At 47.6% G+C, this 20,976-nt stretch overlaps 1 protein-coding gene and 1 long non-coding RNA gene across 3 annotated transcripts in view; one reads left to right on the top strand and one right to left on the bottom strand.

The window, feature by feature from the left end:
• The window catches only part of LOC133356184 (uncharacterized), a 358,360-nt gene that overhangs the window by 264,420 nt on the left and 72,964 nt on the right, over positions 1-20,976 (top strand). The gene's annotated exons all lie outside the window — the stretch shown is intronic.
• The window catches only part of LOC133356227 (lymphatic vessel endothelial hyaluronic acid receptor 1-like), a 53,479-nt gene that overhangs the window by 9,495 nt on the left and 23,008 nt on the right, over positions 1-20,976 (bottom strand). For both annotated transcript variants that reach the window (XM_061573606.1, XM_061573604.1), the window contains exon 5: positions 3,313-3,546. In XM_061573606.1, coding sequence (XP_061429590.1) covers positions 3,313-3,546 — 234 coding nt within the window. The remainder of the gene's footprint in view (positions 1-3,312; positions 3,547-20,976) is intronic.

A 20,976-nucleotide genomic window follows, 5' to 3' on the forward strand; every position in this document is an offset into this window, starting at 1 on the left:
ATCTAAATACATATACACGTGTCTCTTGATTTTGTCTTGACTATCAGTGACTAACTCTACCGTAAGAAAATATAAATACATAAACTTGTCTCTTGGTTTTTGTGTGGCTTATCGGTGACTCTACTGTAAGGAAAAATAAATACGTAAACGTGTCTATTGGTTTCGTGTGGGTTATCGGTGACTGTACCATAAGAAAATATAAATACAAAAACGTGTCTCTTGTTTTCGTGTGGCTTATCGGTGACTCAAACATAAGAAAATATAAATACAAAAACGTCTTCTTGGTTCTTTCGGTAAATTCACGTAGAAGGGAAGTAATAAAATAATAAATATAAAACATTACAATTTTTTTATTTTATTATTTCCCTTCTACGTGACTTTACCGAAAGAACCAAGAAGATGAATCCCTGCAGTCACGAAAGCTTTAAATGTAAATACAAAAGCGTGTCTATTGTTTTCGTGTGGATTATCGGTGACTGCACCGCAATGATTGCTCCGGTTATGGTGAAAACGGTCTAATACAGTTGTTCACTCAGTGTCCTCGTGATGCCTCCATCGAGAATACCACGCGCTTGTTGGCATCACCACAAGGCAATGTGCAGAATGTGCTCAACGGTTGCGACGTCACCACGACATGCACAGCATGCTGAGATTCCTGTTCCGTTTCGATGTTGGAGACACCCCCGGAGTGCTGTGAAAATTCCACATTCCTATGGCAGGAGCCAATGGTTATGAACGAGTGATATCCGAACCAGCCCTGAGCTGCCCCTTCAACAACCCACACTGACCATGTTTGTGTGTTTGGCCATGTTTGTTTGTTGTAGTACGAAGTTAGACTGATGGCCTTAATCTAAGTTGTCTTGTGGTTGTTGTTGTTGTAGTTTGACTTGCATCCCACTGAGATTTTTACACACAGCGTTGGTGTACAGTGCTTTTTCTGCAATATTTTGCTGTCTTTTCTTAGATTTTCTGTTTGCACAGTCACAGAGTCACTTTAAGATGTTTTCTTGTTCATGTTTTTGTTTTTTGTTTGTTGCGGTTGCACCCGATTCAAGAGCCGAATGGCTCACAGGGCTATACCAAATAAATCAAACTGAAACTGAAAACTACCTCCTTGACTCCCACGGCCACGACAAGAGGAGGCTTTCATCCAGCAGTGGATCGATACAGGGCAATAATTGTATCAAAATCAATACATATAGAAACTTCTCAGTCAATATTCTAGGAATCACACACAGACTTTCAACTTTATGGTTGAATGTTAAATGACTCTGGAGCTTCAAGGCTGTAGGGCACCACGCTGGTGAGATGTTAACTACCTCGCCTGGTAAAAATAATTTTATTTCGATTTAAAGCTTTCGTGACTGCAGGGATTCATCTTCTTGGTTCTTTTCGTAAAGTCACGTAGAAGGGAAATAATAAAATAATAAAAATAAAACATAATAAAATACAATTCTCACCAAGAATTCTCACCAAGAATTGTATTTTATGATGTTTTATTTTTATTATTTTGTTATTTCCCTTCTACGTGACTTTACCGAAAGAACCAAGAAGATGGTAAAAAGTAGGTCGGGGGTTCGATTCCAATCCTGAGGCCTGCAATATTTGGAGTTTGCATATTCTCCCTGCAGTCGCGTAAATTTTTCTCCGGGTCCGCCAGAGAATCAACACGCGTTTCGAGAATTTAGCTGCTATAAATTCCCACGTTTCATTGAGCTCTCATTTGTGAGCAGGTCGCTTCTAAGAAAGAGCTATTTCGATCAGTGGGCCTTACCTGGTGAAATAAGAACAGTTCATGAACGGTAACGGGTTCTCCCATAGCAGTGTGGCATAGCATGGTTGGTATGGGCCCTTTTGCAAGGAATGAATGAAAATGGGGTGGCCCCTTCTCCAATTTCGGCCCCTCCGGATTGTGGGCCGCAGTGCAGTTGCACCGCCTGTTCGCTCCATAGCCACGCTGCTAACCGCTGAACATCACTGAGAAGGATGCTTCGTGGCTCACTGAATTCCTCCAGCGTAAATAATTATATTCTGATTCTGACCGTAGCCCACGGCTGCATGGACAGTGTGTCTCGCTGATTACACCGCATTGTTAATGAAGCGTGGTCTCAGCATTTTAACATCAACTCGAGCATTCTGTGTGCGTGACTGCGCGCGCTCCGGCCTCTGTGCTTTGATCTGTGTGCTGCGTCGGCTCCCACTGACCCAGACCCAGTGTCCTGACCGCGCGTACACCAGCGGCAACCATTTGCTGGGGCACTCTCCACGATCCACTGCTAGACGTGGTACAGTCAAATCACCTCCCCGTCGTGCGGGCCGTGCGGGCCGTACGGGTTTGTTTGACCGCGCTTCACCAGGCTTGGGCGAGTGTGGGGTTTGGTGATGGTGGCGAGCACACGTGCGGGTGCATAGAGCTGCAGTACAACTATGGATTTCACTGCACTGCTTTCTGCTGCTGCCCGCAGCAGCCTGGCGTGCAGGGTAACGGTCGCCCATCCAGGCGTCATCCAGACTCAACGCCGCTTAGCGACCGAGATCTGACGAGATCGGACGTATTCTGGGCGATTTGGTCATAATTCCCCCTAGATCAACTCAGCCTAAAATGAGGAGCCCACGTGGTGCTGTGGTGCAGTCAACATCGGCAATTCGCGATTGAAATTTCATTTCTTTAGAACTGCTTGTTGTGTTTAGTTTTTTTTCCTTCCCCCGGCACCTCCAATTTGCACATTTAGCTACGTACGGTGCGAAAGAAGTTCAAAATGTTTGAATGTATACACACATGTTGATCAGTGTGTCGGTTCCCATGTATACATACACACAATGGAGAGATAAAGGTGGATGGTTTTGTATGCATTGCCACTCATTCTGATATACTCACAAACCTAATGTGTGTGTCTGGACTCAATAGGTGCTTGCTGACATCACTTGTGCTCCAAGTTTGCACACGCTATGAAAGAGATATCTGTCACATATGTACGTGTGTGTTTGCATGCGGCAAGCATTGGCGCAGTAAGTTAGCCCACTGTACTACGAACCAGGAGACCTGTAGTCGATTCCCAGCCAAGGCCAACATCAGTGGAGAGTGGATAGTGATATCATAAACAGGCCTGGGTATCCACAGGGTCAACTCAGCCGTAAATTAATACTCAGTGTGGGGTATTAGCCATCAGTAGCGGGGAGACAATGACAGCCAGGAGTGGTTCTCACCACAACGACCCCATCGTCCACCGTGCCAGTCTCAAGAGGTGCTCGCTAACTGCGCTCGCCACAACAGTGTAGGACGTTTGTGAGTGCGACGTTGAGTCTCTGTACCTTCACTGAGCAGAGATTTGGTTCCTCCCGCCGTGACACCTTGGGTTGCATTGAGCGTCGTTGACGTCAGGTTGTTCAGTAAGGTGGTGCTCAGGGCGGGACTCGAACTCGCCGCGCCGTGGTGGGCGGTTGTCTGGAGCGCAACGTTGCTCGTGGTTCCGCTGGTGTTGCCCCCGGCTGGCTCCGAGGTCGTATTCATCCTGGCAGCCGAAGTTGGTCGGGTTGCGTTCGAATCTGAGAAGTCAAGGAACGACGTTAACAGCCGTCGGATTTTTATTGTTGGGAGGCTCAGCCGGGACACTTGGGTCTCAGGCTCCAGTCAGTTCTCAACAGACACGCCCACTGAACCGGCAGCGCCGCCCACTCCAAAAAAATAAATTACGAACATTCGACTGATAAACTTTCAGAGATAAGAACAAACCTGATCCGTACGTCCAGTTGCCTGTTCGGACCGAGAGTGGTAAGTTCAACCGCAGTGCAATAAATGGCGGCAGTGGCATCTACATCTGCAGAACGTGAAAAACCAGTGGCATCTACATCTGCAGAACGTGAAGAACCAGTGGCATCTACATCTGCAGAACGTGAAGAACCAGTGGCATCTACATCTGCAGAACGTGAAGAACCAGTGGCATCTACATCTGCAGAACGTGAAGAACCAGCGGCATCTACATCTGCAGAACGTGAAGAACCAGTGACATCTACATTTGCAGAACACAAAAAACCAGTGGCGTCTACATCTGCAAAACATGAAGAACCAATGGCATCTACATCTGCAGAACGTGAAGAACCAGTGGCATCTACATCTGCAGAACGTGAATAACCAGTGGCATCTACATCTGCAGAACGTGAATAACCAGTGGCATCTACATCTGCAGAACATGAAGAACCAGTGGCATCTACATCTACAGAACATGAAGAAACAGTGATATCTATATCTTCAGAACATGAAGAACTAATCCCATTTACATCTGCAGAAAATGAATAACCAGTGGCATCTACATCCGCAGAACATGAAGACCCAGTGGCATCTACGTCTACAGCAGATTATACAACTTTGAAGCCATTTGCCGTGTTTAGTGTACATGCCGTACACCATGTTTGGAATCGACGGGAATAAAATTGTATTTAGGAACAAACCGGCTTACGAACAGACCTCTGGAACCTAACTCGTTCGTGAGTAGAGGAGTACCTGTACTGCTCTCTCCTGACCCCCTCACAGCTAACCCAGCGGTGGATCGAGAGATTCACAAAGCCGCGCGGTTCCACACGGCAGAGGTCGCAATCGGGTACCCGATACCCGTACCCTACCCGATACCCGGCTACGGGTACGGGTACCTGTTTGCGACCCTGGTGCGGCCGGGTAAGAGTAAGGAATCAAAACCCGTTTTCGACCTCTGCCACACGGTTCCAAAAGGTATTTTTGCACCGGAGTGCCAGGCTACAGGCGTGTCTCCCACCGCCGCAAGTTAATGCGACAATTAGTGTCGTATGCATGTATGTACTTTGAACTTCTTTTCGCACCGTACGTGGCCAACCGCGCTAATCGGAGGTGCGGCATTCATGGCATCTCCTTCATTGGGTCGTGATGTCACTCATGAGGTGGCGCTCATCTGAAGCGGCCGTCGTGAACACCGTTAGCCATGGTCAATTCACTACTGGATGAAGGTCTCTGCAAGCAGTCGCCAAACTCATTCTAAATTGAAAACGAATATCTTCGGAACTGCTTTTTTCGTTTAGTTTGCTGTCCTTCCCCTGCATCTCCAATTAGCACAGTTGGCTGCGTACGGTGCAAAATAAGTTCAACATGCGTACGTAACGTATGCACGGTCCTGCGATGTATCACAGAAATCCGCCCGGCCAGCGCATGCACACATTAGGATTTCATAGCTCCATCTCCTCGGCGGCCAGCCCCATCTGGACGTGTCCCATCCCCTGGCTGCCGATCCATCTTCGTCATTGACCATCTCCCATTGTCCCCTTCTCGCGACCAGCGTCCTGCCCAAGCCCCCGCACTTACTTTAGTGAACGCGCACGAACACCCAACTCGATATATGTTTATTCTCAATGCGCGCATGTGTGTTTGCGCGCGTGGAAACACGCACGGCGTGCCAATAATTACCGCAAAGTGTATTTAAACTGCCACATTGAAACCACCCCTTGGGGGGACACGGCATTCAATTACAAATACAGTATTCCATACGTGCGCGAACACAGAGCAGCAGCGGAGGGCCGTAGAGAGCGCGTGTAAATCTCACAGTCGCTCCGCCGCTGAACGAGGGGGGCCTCCTCCCTGAAGGGGTCGCTTGACCGTACTTCACCGCGCTGGTCAGTTGCGGCCTGGTGACGTTAGCCGCGGCTGGGAATCAAGCACGATGTCTCTGTGGTGTCAGGAATTGCTGTGGGCATCCCATAAATTGACTCGGATTAAAGTGATCGCCTGTAACAGACCGACAAAAGCAGACGGGCATGGTTCTGACCACACCGGCCTTAATCAAAGACAAGGCTATGATGGGAATCCTCGTTCTTTTAAAATGGGCAACCCTGAGCAAAGCTTTGCGATGTTAGAATTCTGCACTGTACACTGATGGGATTGTTTTCCATCTGCGTCGAGCGATAGACAGGCAGCCGGCCCTCATGAGTGCCATTAGTGCTGATGCTGCTGCTACTGCTGATACAACACGGGGCGGGCGTTGCTCCAAACAATCGGCCTCTTTGTCAGCGGACACCAAATGAGCGCTCGCGCGCACGAGCTGTCCGGCATTCTCACGAAGTGCTGCATCATCATCGTCGTCGTCCTTCACAGTGGAACCGAGGCTCCCAAAACCCCCCCGAGCGCCCGGACTCTTTAAACACACACACAAAAATAACGAGACCCCGCATAGCCTTGACAGACTGTTGGGGCAAGTGCTGTTAGTGAGTAGCACCGATGAAGGCCGGCACGGCACACGAGGGGGTGTGTGGCCAGCACCACGCCCGACCACCTTTGTCTCCCCACTGACGATGTTTACTACACACCACACCAGGTACTCATTTGAGGCTGAGTCGACCCAGGGGAGGCCCAGGACCGGTTCAGATAATCGTCACTGGTGTCGGTGGCCGTTAGCAGGAATCGAACTCGGGTCGCCGGGTTCGTGGCGAAGCGCTAACCGCAACGCCACCGCTTACCCCACGAACACACGACACAGCGAGCAGCAGCAGCAGCAGGGCTCGTGTGCTGTGGTCAACTCTGCTGTGTTTGCCCTTTGCTTTTCAAATGCATCGTCTGCAGTGAACAGAAGTTCAACGTACACTACTGCGAAAACTATTTATTGAAACTAAACTTTTTGGTTGGTTTTATTTTGAGCAGGTAAGGCCCCGCTGAGTTGTGCGGATCTTTTTCAGAAGCGACGAAGTGGCTTATCGTCGCGTGGATCATTTATAGCAGCAAACGCGTGATGCTGATTCTAAATGTGGAGGGGAAAACCGGAGAACCCAGAGAAAAATCCACGCGACCATGGGGAGAGAGACACACAAACTCCAAATATGCCGCAGGCGTCAGGGTCTGGATCGAACCCACGAACTTCTGTATATCAGACGAGGTAGTTAACATCTCCTAGCCACCGTGATGATGATGAGAGAGAGAGACACACAAACTCCAAATATACCGCAGGCGTCAGGGTCTGGATCAAACCCACGAACTTCTGTATATCAGGCGAGGTAGTTAACATCTCCTAGCCACCGTGATGATGATGAGAGAGAGAGACACACAAACTCCAAATATACCGCAGGCGTCAGGGTCTGGATCGAACCCACGGCATCCTGTACACCAGGCGAGGTAGTTAACATCTCCTAGCCACCGTGATGAAAATTATGACGAGAGAAGAGAGACGCAGACTCCAAATATACAGCAGCAGGCGTCAGGGTTGGGATCGAACCCACGAACTCTTGTACACCAGGCGAGGTAGTTAACATCTCCTAGCCATCGTGATGAAAATTATGATGAGAGAAGAGAGACGCAGACTCCAAATATACAGCAGCAGGCGTCAGGGTTGGGATCGAACCCACGAACTCCTGTATACCAGGCGAGGTAGTTAACATCTCACAGCCACCATGGCAACCGTTGGCAAATATGAATCGGGGGAGCAGATTGCTTATCCCTGACTTCAAGCGAGCACAAAAGCCTTGGATTCGAATGAGCATCACAGCTAATGACATTCATGAAACAGCCCAGAAGTTTTAAACCGGGACACAGTTTGGCTGAGAAACAACCCCTACTGGATCAACATTGGCCTGCTAAGCCTATAAGTTGCTAGATTAACAGTTATTTAATTTTGACTTGGAAAGATAGAAAGGAGGTTAATGTATTTATGTAACTTCATGTTACACACACAGACACGTGTTCAGGGTGCAGTGCTGTATGTAAGAAGGCAGAACCTGTTCTGAGATGCATTACCTTTTTCTCTAAACAAATATTTGACAAATCGTGTTTGTTCGTGTGGCAGTTATCATTCTTGTTTCAGTCTTGATATGTAATACATATAATTATGCAATGTACAATGCGCACACTATACCACGGATATAAATGACCGTGGGCTCTGAGTAAGTGGATAAAATGTTGTCGTGGGTCATTTTCTCTTCTTAAGTTGGGACTCGGGCATGAGAAAGTGGCCACAATGTTCAACTTTCAGAAATAACTTTACAAGACCATTATAACTGTAGCTCTTTGTCAGAAGCGACCGGGCCTCATGTGGAAATTTATATCAGCCAAATACTCTGAACGCACATTCATTATAAATGTGGGGGGAGGAAACCGGAGGACACGGAGAAAAAATTCACACAACCACGGGGAAGAGAGACACGCAAACTCCAAATATACAGCAGCAGGCGTCACGGATGGGATCGAACCCACGACCTCCTGTACACCAGGCGAGGGAGTTCACATCTCATAGCCACCGTGGCACCCCTTTAACTCGATGGAAGTTTACGAAGAGCAATGAAATCAGTCCGTGCGTAAGTGCCGGGTGGACTGTTGCGTCTATCGATCGCGAGAGATGGTGGCGGTGGTGACTTGGTGAGGCCTTCACCAAGCAGTGGATTGAGCATGGCCGATGATGATGATTTTGATTAAACAGCTGCACTAATTGCCAGGCCGCTGTGACATTTAAATCAAATGCATGAATGATGTTTTTATATTATTTTATTGTACTTACTCTTAGTTTTTTCGGTTAAGTCACGTAGGTAAAAAAATAAAATAAAAAAATAAGTATTTTCTTTTCTTTATTTCTTTCTTTTATTTTTCACCTACGTGACTTTACCGAAAAAACAAAGAGTATGGACCCTTGCAGTCACGAAAACTTCAAATCTAGAATTTATTGTACTTGTTTACTCAGGACCGTCCCCCTGACTCTCACGAGTCGTCTTCAGGAGGGTCCTGCCAACTTTTCGTAGTGGAAGGGGGCAATGATTGCTGCCGTGTGTGCTCCCCATTGTCAACGGAACTTACTTCACTCGTGACAAAAACACACACACACACTCAACAACTTCGTCATTAACGCCGTGGCCTTCAAAGTAAACGTATACAATAACAACAATGTGAGAAATACGTTTTAACCTTACTGGCAATAAAGCAGTTGTGTTAAGATGTTCGAACACCAAATAGAACCCTTTCGCAAGTCTGCATTAGAGGTCGCAACCGGGTACTCGATACCCGTACCCTACCCGATACCTGGCTACCCATACCCAGGTACGGGTACGGGTACCCATTTGCGACCCTGGTACGGCCGGGTACGGGTACGGGTAAGGAATCAAAACCCGTTTGCCACCTCTGGTCTGCATTAACCACACGTACTTGTGGTGAGCATGCGAACAACCTCCGATTGGCCTATTCTCATTTTTAATCCTTTGATACTGGCAAAAAAGGTCCCATGATATAATATTAGTAGCAGGCGACGTTTCGGGCAATGGCCCTTCTTCGCAGCATATGACATCACCCACATCACGAGCTCGCAGACTGTTTCAGAGCCAAGAGTTCCAGGCATCGTTGCGATGACCAACTTGGCTCTCCTCCCTTCCGGCATATTTGACACAACACAGATACCTTTGTTATCACGATGTTAATTAGTGTACAGTGCAACAGTCCCCGTGGTTCAATGTGCACGGGGTGGGGAGGCGGGGTCACGCTCATCAGCACTGGCAGTTCACCAGCATCGGTTCAGGCAGGCCTGACTCTGCTGATGAGACATCGCGTGTCGAAACCGGTCCAAAGACAATGCACCATCAGAGTACGAGAGCTCGGGGTAAGCATTTACACCATTGGAACCTCATTTGCCAGTAAAAAATATTATAATAGTTTTTTTACCCTTCTATCTGGCAACAAAACTGACATTTTTTTACGAGGAGTCATGTTTGCATAGACCACAATACCTGCAGCCATAATGCAAACAAAAAACATAACTGTGATAATGTATGCACTGTCCTTGAAGTTGATTGGTCCACACCCGAGACAGCTTTCCTTAGAGCCTACTCTGATGGTGCATTGTCTTTGAGTTGTGCGCCTTTTGGCGTCATCTGGTCCAACCCATGTGAGACTATCTTAAAGACAGGATCCTTGCCAATAACTGGCAACAGTCCAGCAGCATCTGTTCAAGCAGGCCTCACTCTGCTGATGAGACACCACGTGTCGAAACCGGTTCAGAGGTTTGCTTGTGTTGAACCGATAATGCCGCTTAAAACGATGCACTCTCTGATGGGATGTGTAAAAAATAAGTTTTTTGTATATGTATATACCAGTTGCGCAATGTTCAACATTCCAACTACAATAAAAGTGCCGTAAAACCGTGCATTAAAGCCGTGACAACACATTAACCGAATTACATGCGGAGGGACAGAAATCTGCACGAGACGTACTGTTATTGTCCGCCTGTGTATTAATCACTGGCGGGTGGCGGGCTCTTGAAGCCGTGGCAGGAATTGAATGTTCCAGTCGCGTCTGCAGTCAGTCTTGTCTGCACACGTCCCAAGCCAACCTTGCCCCAGTTGACTCATCACGTGTGGCAGGTGGCTGCTCCTTTCTTTTTTTACAACGCCGGAGGAACTGCGATCAGAGGATTAACGCAGCCCGGGGTCTGTCCCGGGTTTTATAAAAATTAACCCGTAAAAACAAAGTTTTTCACTATAAATCCTTTATATGCGTGGCGGCTAGAGTCCTCTCGTCCTCTGGCTTGAGATGGCTGCCACCTATGGGTCAAATGATTGCCTGCCACCATTAAGCAATTGGTAATTAAATATAATTTTTTTTTCCTAAAAAGTGTAACATTTTGGAGAAAAAAATTTCACGAAAATAAATTGTCACGCACAACGAGTCTGTGTGCAAAATGTCAGCTCGATTGGATCACGGGAAGTGGGTTAAAAAACGACCAAAATTTTTGCACGGTCGTAAGCGCGCAAGCAAGCAAGCGCGAAAGTAAACTTAATATAAAGGATTTTTAAAAAGGTAAAATTTCAACCAGATTTCCTGCTCAACTTAGCATTGTGGCAGTGCTAATCTTCTCTTTACAACCCTAAGCCCATGATTGGAATTCCACGTGGCTATGGCCGAGGAGAGTATGTCCATAGGACAACCACTGTTGACTTCCCCACATAGTGGAACCTATTTTAACTACCGTACCCAAGAGGGATGGATGATAGGCTGAGTCAACCTCCAACCTCGAATTTGGCATCGCAACCTTCTGATTGCGAGCTGCTCACTCTTAGCATTGAGCCACCCCGCACACCACATCCAGTATACTCTTCTGCTATGGTTGTGGCTACTTTAAACGATTTTTATTTTATTTTACCAGGTAAGGCCCACTGAGCTATGTAGCTCTTTTTCAGAAGCGACCTCGCTATCACAAATATTAGCTGAACAAAGTGGCTTATCACGTGGAAATGCATAGCTGCCAAATATACTAAACACAAGTTTCTAAAAGTAGAGGGGAAAACCGGAGGTCCCGGACCAAAATCCAAACGACCAGGGGGAGAGAACATACAAACCCCAAATATACAGCAGCAGGCGTCAGGGTCGGGATTGAACCCACGACCTCCTGTACACCAGGCGAGGTAGTTAACGTCTCGCCACCGTCGCCTACTCCAGTATACTTCATAGTTGCATGCCCTCTACTCCACTCTACCAGCAACTCGGGAAATATTTATGTACCCGGCACACCACATCCAGTATTATGTGCCTCTCCGGATGGCTGTGATTACTCATCACATGCCACCGACTCCAGTCTACTAGCGATCCGGGGAAAAAAACTGTGAAAATTTAAGCCCTGGCCACGATGTTGTTGATGCAGAAGATGTGTTATCCTTATCTGATGAAGGTCACATTGAGACGCTATATTATTGTATAGCCCATACTCTCACACAGAGGCCCATAGACTCACATAGAGACTCATAGACTCACGCAGAGACCCATAGACTCACACATAGACCCATACTTTCACACAGAGACCCATAGACTCACAATGAGACCCATCGACTAACGACACAGAAACCCACATACTCACAATGAGACCCATGCACTCACAAAAAGACACGTAGACTTAAAAAAGGCCCATATATTCACACAAACCCATAGACTCACGTGGACAAGCATAGATTCTCAAAGAGACCCATAGACTGACACATAGAACAAATACACTCACAAAGTAACGCAGAGACTCACACATAGTAGCCCACAGATTCACATTGGAGGAAAAAATGAATGTTTTTCATGTGGACCCCTCAAATATTATTCGCTGTGCAATGGTTGGCTTTACTCACGGCTGACTGCCATGTTGAGCTACAGGGTAGCGGCGTCAGCTGAAACTTCTCAACTGCTTCAGGCCTCCTGCTAAACCCTCAGCTCCATACGATGCCCATCATCAGCGCGGCAAGCAATTTTGTCTGGCTGTGACACAGGTTTTTGTTGGGTTATATCGCGTAAATATATCAATGTGTCGTTAAACCCGCCACCACCCGACACAGCCAATTAGTAAGGGTTGTCACGTAAACAGAACGTGGCCAATTCGTCATTAGTACAGCACGGCGGTGTGTTGGAGAGCCAAGCCACAACATTTACAATCTCAGTACGACATTACTAATTGGCTGTGTCGGGTGGTGGCGGGTTTAACGACACACGTGTTATGGATATTGGTCGCGAAAGTGTTCATTTTGTCTGGGTTCGCTGAGTGAGACAATGAAGCCGATATGAAGTGGACACAACTTCGCATCGGTTACCCGCATTGTACATGCGACGGTGATGCACGCTGCACAAAGTTGACTGCATATACTTGAAACCTGTAATTATGGTACAATTACAGAGTAAATAACAAAAAAAAACGTTGTATTCCGATCCGGCCCGATATTCAACGAGTGTACGAAACTCACTGAGATCGCATTATCCCTCACAATGTAACAAACACAAATGTTTCACGGGCACACACACACAGGACAGATAATCCCCGATTTACGATGGTCCGACTTACGATATTTCGATCTTACGATGGCGATACGACAAAATTGTTAAATATTTAAAATTTCGCGCGGCAGGCAAACGCAGCAGCGTGTACGAATGCATATTAAACGTTTTTTTTATAGCAGATAGGATTGTTCCCTGAAAAAACTTTCTATTAAATTGCAGTTCATATAGGTAAGCTAAGAATTTACCTTGGTTTTTGTTTACTTTACATTTGACTGTGCAATACAGTATTGTAATTAATAAATACGCACAGTATATAGTTTATACAGTACGGTACTGTTAATCGCTCTGTTTTTCTAAATTATCACCATTCTTTAAGACTCCTGGGTAGGCGAGGCCATCTTCGACTTACGCTATTTTTGACTTACGATGGGATCGTCGTAACGCATCTCCACCGTAAGTAGAGGACTACCTGTGCACGGAGTCTCTATGCGTGCGTGTGTGACCTTCATAGCCGCCGCTCGCTAACAGCGCGTGTCCCTACAGTCTGTTAAGCCTATACAGGTGATATTTATCTTCGTTACGCAAATAAAACACTGACACGGCCCCTTCCAGCGATCATCATGTGAACAGCACAGACAAAGATCCCCCGTATAGCCTTTAAGAGAATGTGGGGGCAAGTGCTGTTAGCAAGTAGCAACAACTTCTGAAGGCAGGCACGGCACACGAGGCGGGCGGGGGGGTGGGCTGCCAAGCACCACGCCCGGCCGCCTTTGTCTCCCCAGTGCCGCCGTTTACACACATCGCAGCGGGCACGCATTTCAGTCTGAGCCGACCTAGGGGCAGGCCCTGAAACCGCTCACCGCGCACTGCGCGAAAGCTGCGAACGAAACGCAACGAGCGACACGCCACTGGCTACGAAGCGTCGAGACTTCGAGACGGGAAGCAGAAGAAGAAAACAAAACAAAGATCCCTCGCAAGTCCCATCGCAACTCACCACTTCGCGGGGAGTCCGAGTCGCCCACTTCGAAGTGCTCCAAACCCCAGTCCCAGTCCTCCCCCCCAACCCAACAGCTCTAAGCGTTCATTGACGACCCAAGTCGCTGCTGCTGCTGTTTCTTATTTGCCTCCTCCACTAACACCTCCTGCCCCTGTAGCTTGTTCACGGCAAGGAGAGTCGGTGGTGTTGCGTCTCTGGCGACGGACTGGCGGACGGAGGCGCTCTTTCTTTCTCGCTCTCGAGCGAGCGAGCGCGCAGTGTCGAATGACTCCTCCGAGTGGATGGGGCGGGCGGGCTGGGGGTCATTCAAGCTGCGTGGCTGCAGCCGCGTGGGGACCACCCCCCCCCCCCTGTCTCCTGTGACGTGGGGGAGGGTGTCAAGATCTTGGCACGTTCCCTACCCTACCATCACCACCCACACCCAACACTGTCCTCTTAGTCCCACGCAGAGAGACGGAGGGGGCGAGAGACACACTGCGCACGCCGGTTTTATTTATTTGTTATGTTCCGTGTACCCTCCCACTGGCTCCAGTGCTGGGGTGTTTTTTCTCTCTTCCAGGAGCGTCGTCAGGCTTGGGGTAATAAGAACGGTAATATATACAGTGCACGTGTGTACAGGCGCAGCTCTGCAATTGCCTGCTCGCGTCACTGCTCGCGGAAGGGTCTCCGCTTGAAAAGTCAGACCCCCCCCCCCCCGCAAATATGACGTCACAAAGCTCTGCCCCCGCCCCCCCCAAAAAAATACAAGCTTCAAATCGCTTTAAACTATTGTCATTGTAGTGCGTATTTAATGTGGCGCTGCACTCTGATGTTGTAGGAGAAAACATTTATTAAAAAGTCTATTTAATTAAGTAGAACGTGTTGTTTATATTTATTTAAAGTTGCGCATTTTGATGTGACGTCACATTTCTCAAACACCCCATCCCTCGTCACACATCGTCACATGTCTGACCCCCCCCCCCCCCACCTAGGTGCGTGACGTCATTTATGGACGGCCCCATACTCAGAAGGTTCTAAGTGTGTCAGCCGTGACATCTATATATATATAAAATCGCAAATCTGTCTGTCTGTCTGTGTGTGTGTCTGTCTGTCTGTGTGTCGCCGGACCATACGCAGTTTCATTGGACAAAATGTGAGGGATTTGCAAGACACGATTGGTCCGTTTGGTTTACCACGGCGGTTGCCCCTGGCAACGGGTAGCGACGCATTCGCTGCGGGGTGGATGCCATTTTTAATTCCCGTTAAAAATATGCGCACGCATTAACACGCGACTCTGAGGTAAATTCATAAAAGTTTCACGTCCTCTTCACTCCCCCCCCACCACAATGTGTGCAATTACTATTATAGGGTCGGTAAATAATAAAATTATAGCGATTAGACAGTATTATTGTAGCGCGGGGGGGGGGGGGGGGTAACGGCCCCAGTACCCAGCCTCAGCCGGGTGGGCAATTTAGGCGAGGCCGGAGGCTCTGCACGGTACTAGGCCTCGACACCCCACCACACTATAGGCCGTACGTACTGCACAGCGGCCGAGGAGATCGTGGCTGGAGAGGGGGGGGGGTAGCAGCCCATCTGTGTATATATGTAAGGTTATTAAGAAATATATTTTTCACCCGGGCAACGCCGGGTACTTCTGCTAGTGAATATATAGTGTTAAAGCAAGCACAAGTGCACACATCACACACACAAGGTACAAATACGCAACAAAGCGTGATTGGCTCAGACGCATGAAACAACTTGACTGGAACATGAGCTCGACTCCGATTTAAATCCGCGCCAGGCCAGCGTCACCTCGTCAATGAAGACATTTCACGCAACTGCCCTCTCGCGAAATCTCTTCTCAGTGTGCATCGGGCGCTCGAGACAGCGAAGCAATCGTGCTGTATTTGAATCGCAGCCGAGACAAAAATCCCTCCCCGTGTAGCCTTCAACAGGTTTTTTGGGGCGAGTGCTGTTAGCGAGTAGCATCAGGGCGCATGTCCGATGTAAGGCCGGCACGGCACGCGATGGGGTGGGTGGCCAATACCACGCCCGGCCACCTTTGTCCGGCCACAATGCTGATTCTAGATTTGAAGCTTTCGTGACTGCAAGGATTCATACTCTTAGGTTTGTTCGGTAAAGTCACGTAAGTAAAAAATAAAAAATAATAATATATGCAAATAAATCAATTAAATCACGACGTTTCGGAGGCAACACAAGTCTCCGTCTTCAGGTGGGACCGTCACAGCTAAATTTACTGTATTGATTTATTTTCATGAATTATTATTGTATTTTTTATTTTTTACCTACGTGACTTTACCGAAAAAAGCTAAGAGCACAATGCTGATGTTTTTCACACCGCAACAGGTGCTCCGTTTAAGGCTGAGTCGACCTAGGGGCAGGGGTCGGCAACTAAAAGAACAATAAGAAACATTTTTTGTTCGAATTCGGTAAAAAAACAAACCCTCAATATTGCAAGAGCTACAAATCCACGTGGTGAATACGAAACGGTGGTTCCTTCATAAATAACGTCACGAAGTTGCCACTTAAAGGGCCGCATGCGGTTCCAGATCAACTAAAGTTTGACGATTCCTGACCCAGGAATATGCCCAGGACTGGTTCAGATATTCACCACTGGTATTAGTCGTGAGCGGGAATCAAACTCGGGTCGCTGGGTTCGACGCCACCACTGTGTATTTGTTTAGAAATAAGAAAGACATAGATCCCCCTAAAGCAAGGCCGTAGCCATGGAGTCAACATTGGTGGAGACCAAATCTTCAAAGGGTCTGGGGGTCCCAACCCAGAAGAAAAATCTAAATTTGAAAACTCATTTCATGCCATTTCCTGCCTAAAATATTTAAAAAATTCACTTACACATGGGATGGACTCATAATGTTTTTTTTTACAATAATTTCTAATAGTGTATTGTATTGCTCCGTTTTAACTTTTTTAACATTTCTTATTTCATCGTATGTAATGTTTGAGATTAGGGATTAATAAAGTACAACCATAATCACATAAACAGGAATCTATGCATTGTTAAATGAAGACAAGTCCAGATATTGTGGCCAAGGTTTAGCAAAGTTTTTTTTTACATAGCATAGCAATCATTATTACTTTTTTATATTTTTATAGCAATAAGGTCCTAAAGCCTTAACAGGCTATTGGGACAAGTGCTGTTAGTGAGCACCTATGACGGCCGGCAAAACCACGGCCAGCTGCCTGTCTCCCCAGTGGCGATGCTTACTACACACCGCACCCGGTACTCATTTGAGGCTGAGTCGACATAGGGGAGGCCCAAGACTCAGAAAATCGTCACTGGTGTTGACCACGAGCTGGAATCGAACTCGGGTCGCCAGGCTCGCAAGCGCAGCACGCTGGCCACTACACAGAGCCACGCAAACACACACAACCCGTGCATCAAGCTTGCGTTGATATTATATCTCCATATATATAAAAGGCAAAGTTGTGAATATTTGTGTCTGTTCAAAAAGTTCAGCGTACTTCCCGACATGCAACACACTGGAAATTTGCCATGTGGGTACTTTCCAGACTGTACACCATGCAACAATTATTAAAATACACTTTTGTGGGTTTTTTTGGTGGGGGGGGAGCTCAATAATGCACATATATTTTTTGCACAGCAAGTGAGCTGTGACGTCAAATCTGTCACGTGACCCACGCATGTGGAGGCGTAACGCATTGAAGTGAAGTGGTTAGCGCTCCGCGCTATGAACCCGGCGACCCGAGTTCGATTCCCGCTCACGGCCACCACCGGTGACGATTATTTGAACCGGTCCTGAGCCTCCCCTAGGTCGACTCAGCCTCAAACGAGTAACTGGTGTGGTGTGTGAACATCACCACTGGGGAGACAAAGGCGGCCGGGCGTGGTTAATCCAAGTCCCGGGCGAAGCCGGATAGTAAAGCCAATTATTAAGGTTTGTTACGTAAACAGAACGTGGCCAATTCGTGACTTGTGTAGGGGATTGTCCGAGCCAATCTCACGCAATCTCCGCACTCAACACACACCAATCACACGCACGGGAACGCCCTCGACGGGGGTCAGGGGATTAAAGGGCAATTACGTCAGAGACGTGGATTAGGAACGAGGGCGGTGTTGGAGGGTTTCAAACCGGGGGGGCTGTGAAACGCGTGTTCGAGGTTGGTTTTGAGAACGAGTGTGGCTGTGGGTTGAAGAAACACATTCCTGCGGAGGGAGCTGGTAGGAACGTTGGGTTGCTCGGTCAATGGCCAGGGTCAACGGCGGCGTGGTGTATTCCGCAAATATGCCCGACTGTGAGGTCGGGCACAAGCCGGCGTGAGTAGGTTAAACGTTGAGTTTTATAAGGGCACCACGGGGTGACCTCCCCACCCAGCTCCACCCCTCCCACCCCCCACCCAGCCCCACCCTCCCCACCCAGCCCCTCCCCACCCTCACCCCCCCCAACCAGCTCCTCCCTCCCACCCAGCCCCTCCCTGCACGACGGACACAATAATCCCCTGTGGGCTGGTGTAACCAGGAGGTTCCTACCAGTATAACGAAGTGCTTAAACCAGTCTCCGACTCCTCTTCACGAGTACAGCACACCAATGTGTGTTGGAGAGCAAATCCATAACACTTACAATCTGGGTACAATCTGATACAGTATTAGATAGTTCACATATTATTATGACTTCACATATATACTGATATTGTGTCCTTCATATATATTGCTATTACATACCTCGCATATCTATTGATATTACACACTTCACACACATATATTGTAAACGCAGCGAGCGTACACTCCTCCAAACCAGCCCGCGTTGGCTGTGAGCAGCCCGAAGGTGAACGGCTGTAAGAGACGCCGCCACCAGACTTACCAGTTTTAGACAGTGTGCCAAAAAAAAAACTCAAGCGAGAGAGAGAGAGCTTCCCCGCAACAACGAAAAAAAATCTCTTGCGGAGCCAAAAGCAGCAACGCCCTGGCCCCCGCGCGTGCCCCCCAAGCTACATTGTTGAAGGTGGCGCGTTTATGATGAGACATCGTCCACGATCGAACTTGTCGGTCCCCTTGTGGGGGGGGGGGGGGGAAGTCAGACGCGCATCGATTATCTTTCTCGCCCGTACGCAAACTTCTTATTTGCCCCTGAAATTGAAGTCGATGTATAATTAGTTTTTTTTGCTAATGGGGGTTCATCTTCTTGGTTCTTTCGGTAAAGTCACGTAGAATGGAAATAATAAAATAATAAAAATAAAACATTAAATAATTCCATTCTACGTGACTTTACTGAAAGAACCAAGAAGATGAATCCCTGCAGTCACGAAAGCTTTAAAGCGAAATGTAATGGGGGTTCGTTACACACAAACTACACAGACGTCTCGATTTAAAGCTTTCGTGACTGCAGGGATTCATCTTCTTGGTTCTTTCGGTAAAGTCACGTAGAAGGGAAATAATAAAATAAAATAATTATGTAATTTTTTTATTCTTTTATTATTTCCCTTCTACGTGACTTTACCGAAAGAACCAAGAAGATACACAGACGTCGTGAGACGCGACGCTTGCCCAGAATGTTAAGCTTTTGCAAAGACAACCCAATCCCTCCCTCCCTCCTCGCTTAGCCTTCACAGAACTCCTGGGCCAAGTGCTGTTAGCATGCACCCATGAAGGCCGACGCGACACACGATGTTTATGCATCGTACCCGGTACTTATTTGAGGCTGAGTCAACATAGGGGGTGGGGGGTGAGGCCCAGGACCGGTTGAGATAATCGTCACTGGTGTTGGTCGTGTCCAGTTCGTAGGGCAGCGCGCTATCCACTGCACCACCGCTCCCCCATCACGCTTTTAACACGCGCGCACTGCTACTTGGACTGATATCTCGGTTCGAAAAAAAACCGGTCCACAGTAACCTAGAAATGTGATGTTGAAAGGCCTCGTACCTTTTTTTAACATGCGGCAATGTTTTAGACTGCAGCGTGGCCATTCCCGGTTGTGCCGCGCAACTCTTCCGCCGGGAGCTGCTCTGGGAAAATGAAATCATGAAGAAGTCGGGGAAGTTCCTGCTGCGAAATGTCGGACATCGTGCCGAACAACCCGAAAGCAAATCGGACAGCAAACGCAGCGGCGCATCCGCAACAACCTCCGCAGACACGAGAGTTGTTTTTTTTGTGACCATCTAAAGTAAACAGGCAAAAGGCTCATTCTTGACAACAACTATAAACACTGAGAATACATATTCTTGGTTCTTTCGGTAAAGTCACGTAGAAGGGAAATAATAAAATATAAATATTAAACAATAAAAATTCTCACGACGTTTCGACTGCAACACAAGCAATCATCATCAGGTGTGAAATCATTTCACCTGATGACGATTGCTTGTGTTGCAGTCGAAACGTCGTGAGAATTTTTATTGTTTTATATTCATATTATTATTTCCCTTCTACGTGACTTTACCGAAAGAACCAATAAGATGAATCCCTGCAGTCACGAAACTGAGAATACAGTTAAACCACACGTGGCAACACCACCACCCATTCTCGTGACGCGTCCTGCCAAAGCCCACTTTTATGAACAGTCAATACGACGCTGTCGGCGCGATGATGTCCCTGAGCTCGCGAATGTTCCCTGCTCGAGATTTGCGGACCCTTTTAAACTGAACGTTTATACGGAAATAAATAAATAAAATTTTGTGTCTCGATCGTGGAATGATGCCTCAAACATTCTTCCGTTTCAAAAACGGGGTGACGAGACGGCTCGCCTTCTGAGATGGGTTTGCTGCACCGCAGAGCCGTGATAGATGGCAACGGCTTGGGGTGGTCTTCATTCTGTGGTCAAAGGATGATGACGATGATAATGGCGATGATAGTCTCTTTCTCCTACCTTCAATCAGAACAAACCGGTGAGTGAGCGTGTGCTTAATTGCACTAAAAGGTCTCGCTCATGACACTCAAGAGTTCTTGCCACAAATGAAACACAATAACCATGCTGATCCCTTCAAGGAGCATAAACCATCACGCGAACTCCGGCCATCCTCAAAGACGGTGGTTACCGCATCGCCTGGCGCTTTGAGATGCGCTTCTGCGGCCGTCTGGAACGCTCTTCCTTCCGATATTAGGGTGCCACTGGAGCTATGCGCTTGTAAATCATCTCGATGGATATCTATGTTTTTTAGAACTGTTTTTGTGTTTAGTTTGCTGTCCTTCCCCAGCACCACCGATTAGCACGTTTGGCTACGTACGGTGCGAAAAAGATTCAACACACATACAAAGTTTCCCCTTGTAAACTTC

This window comes from Lethenteron reissneri, chromosome 53, assembly GCF_015708825.2.
Source record: "Lethenteron reissneri isolate LAM-NWPU_2019-01 chromosome 53, ASM1570882v1, whole genome shotgun sequence".
Lineage (NCBI taxonomy): Eukaryota > Metazoa > Chordata > Hyperoartia > Petromyzontiformes > Petromyzontidae > Lethenteron > Lethenteron reissneri.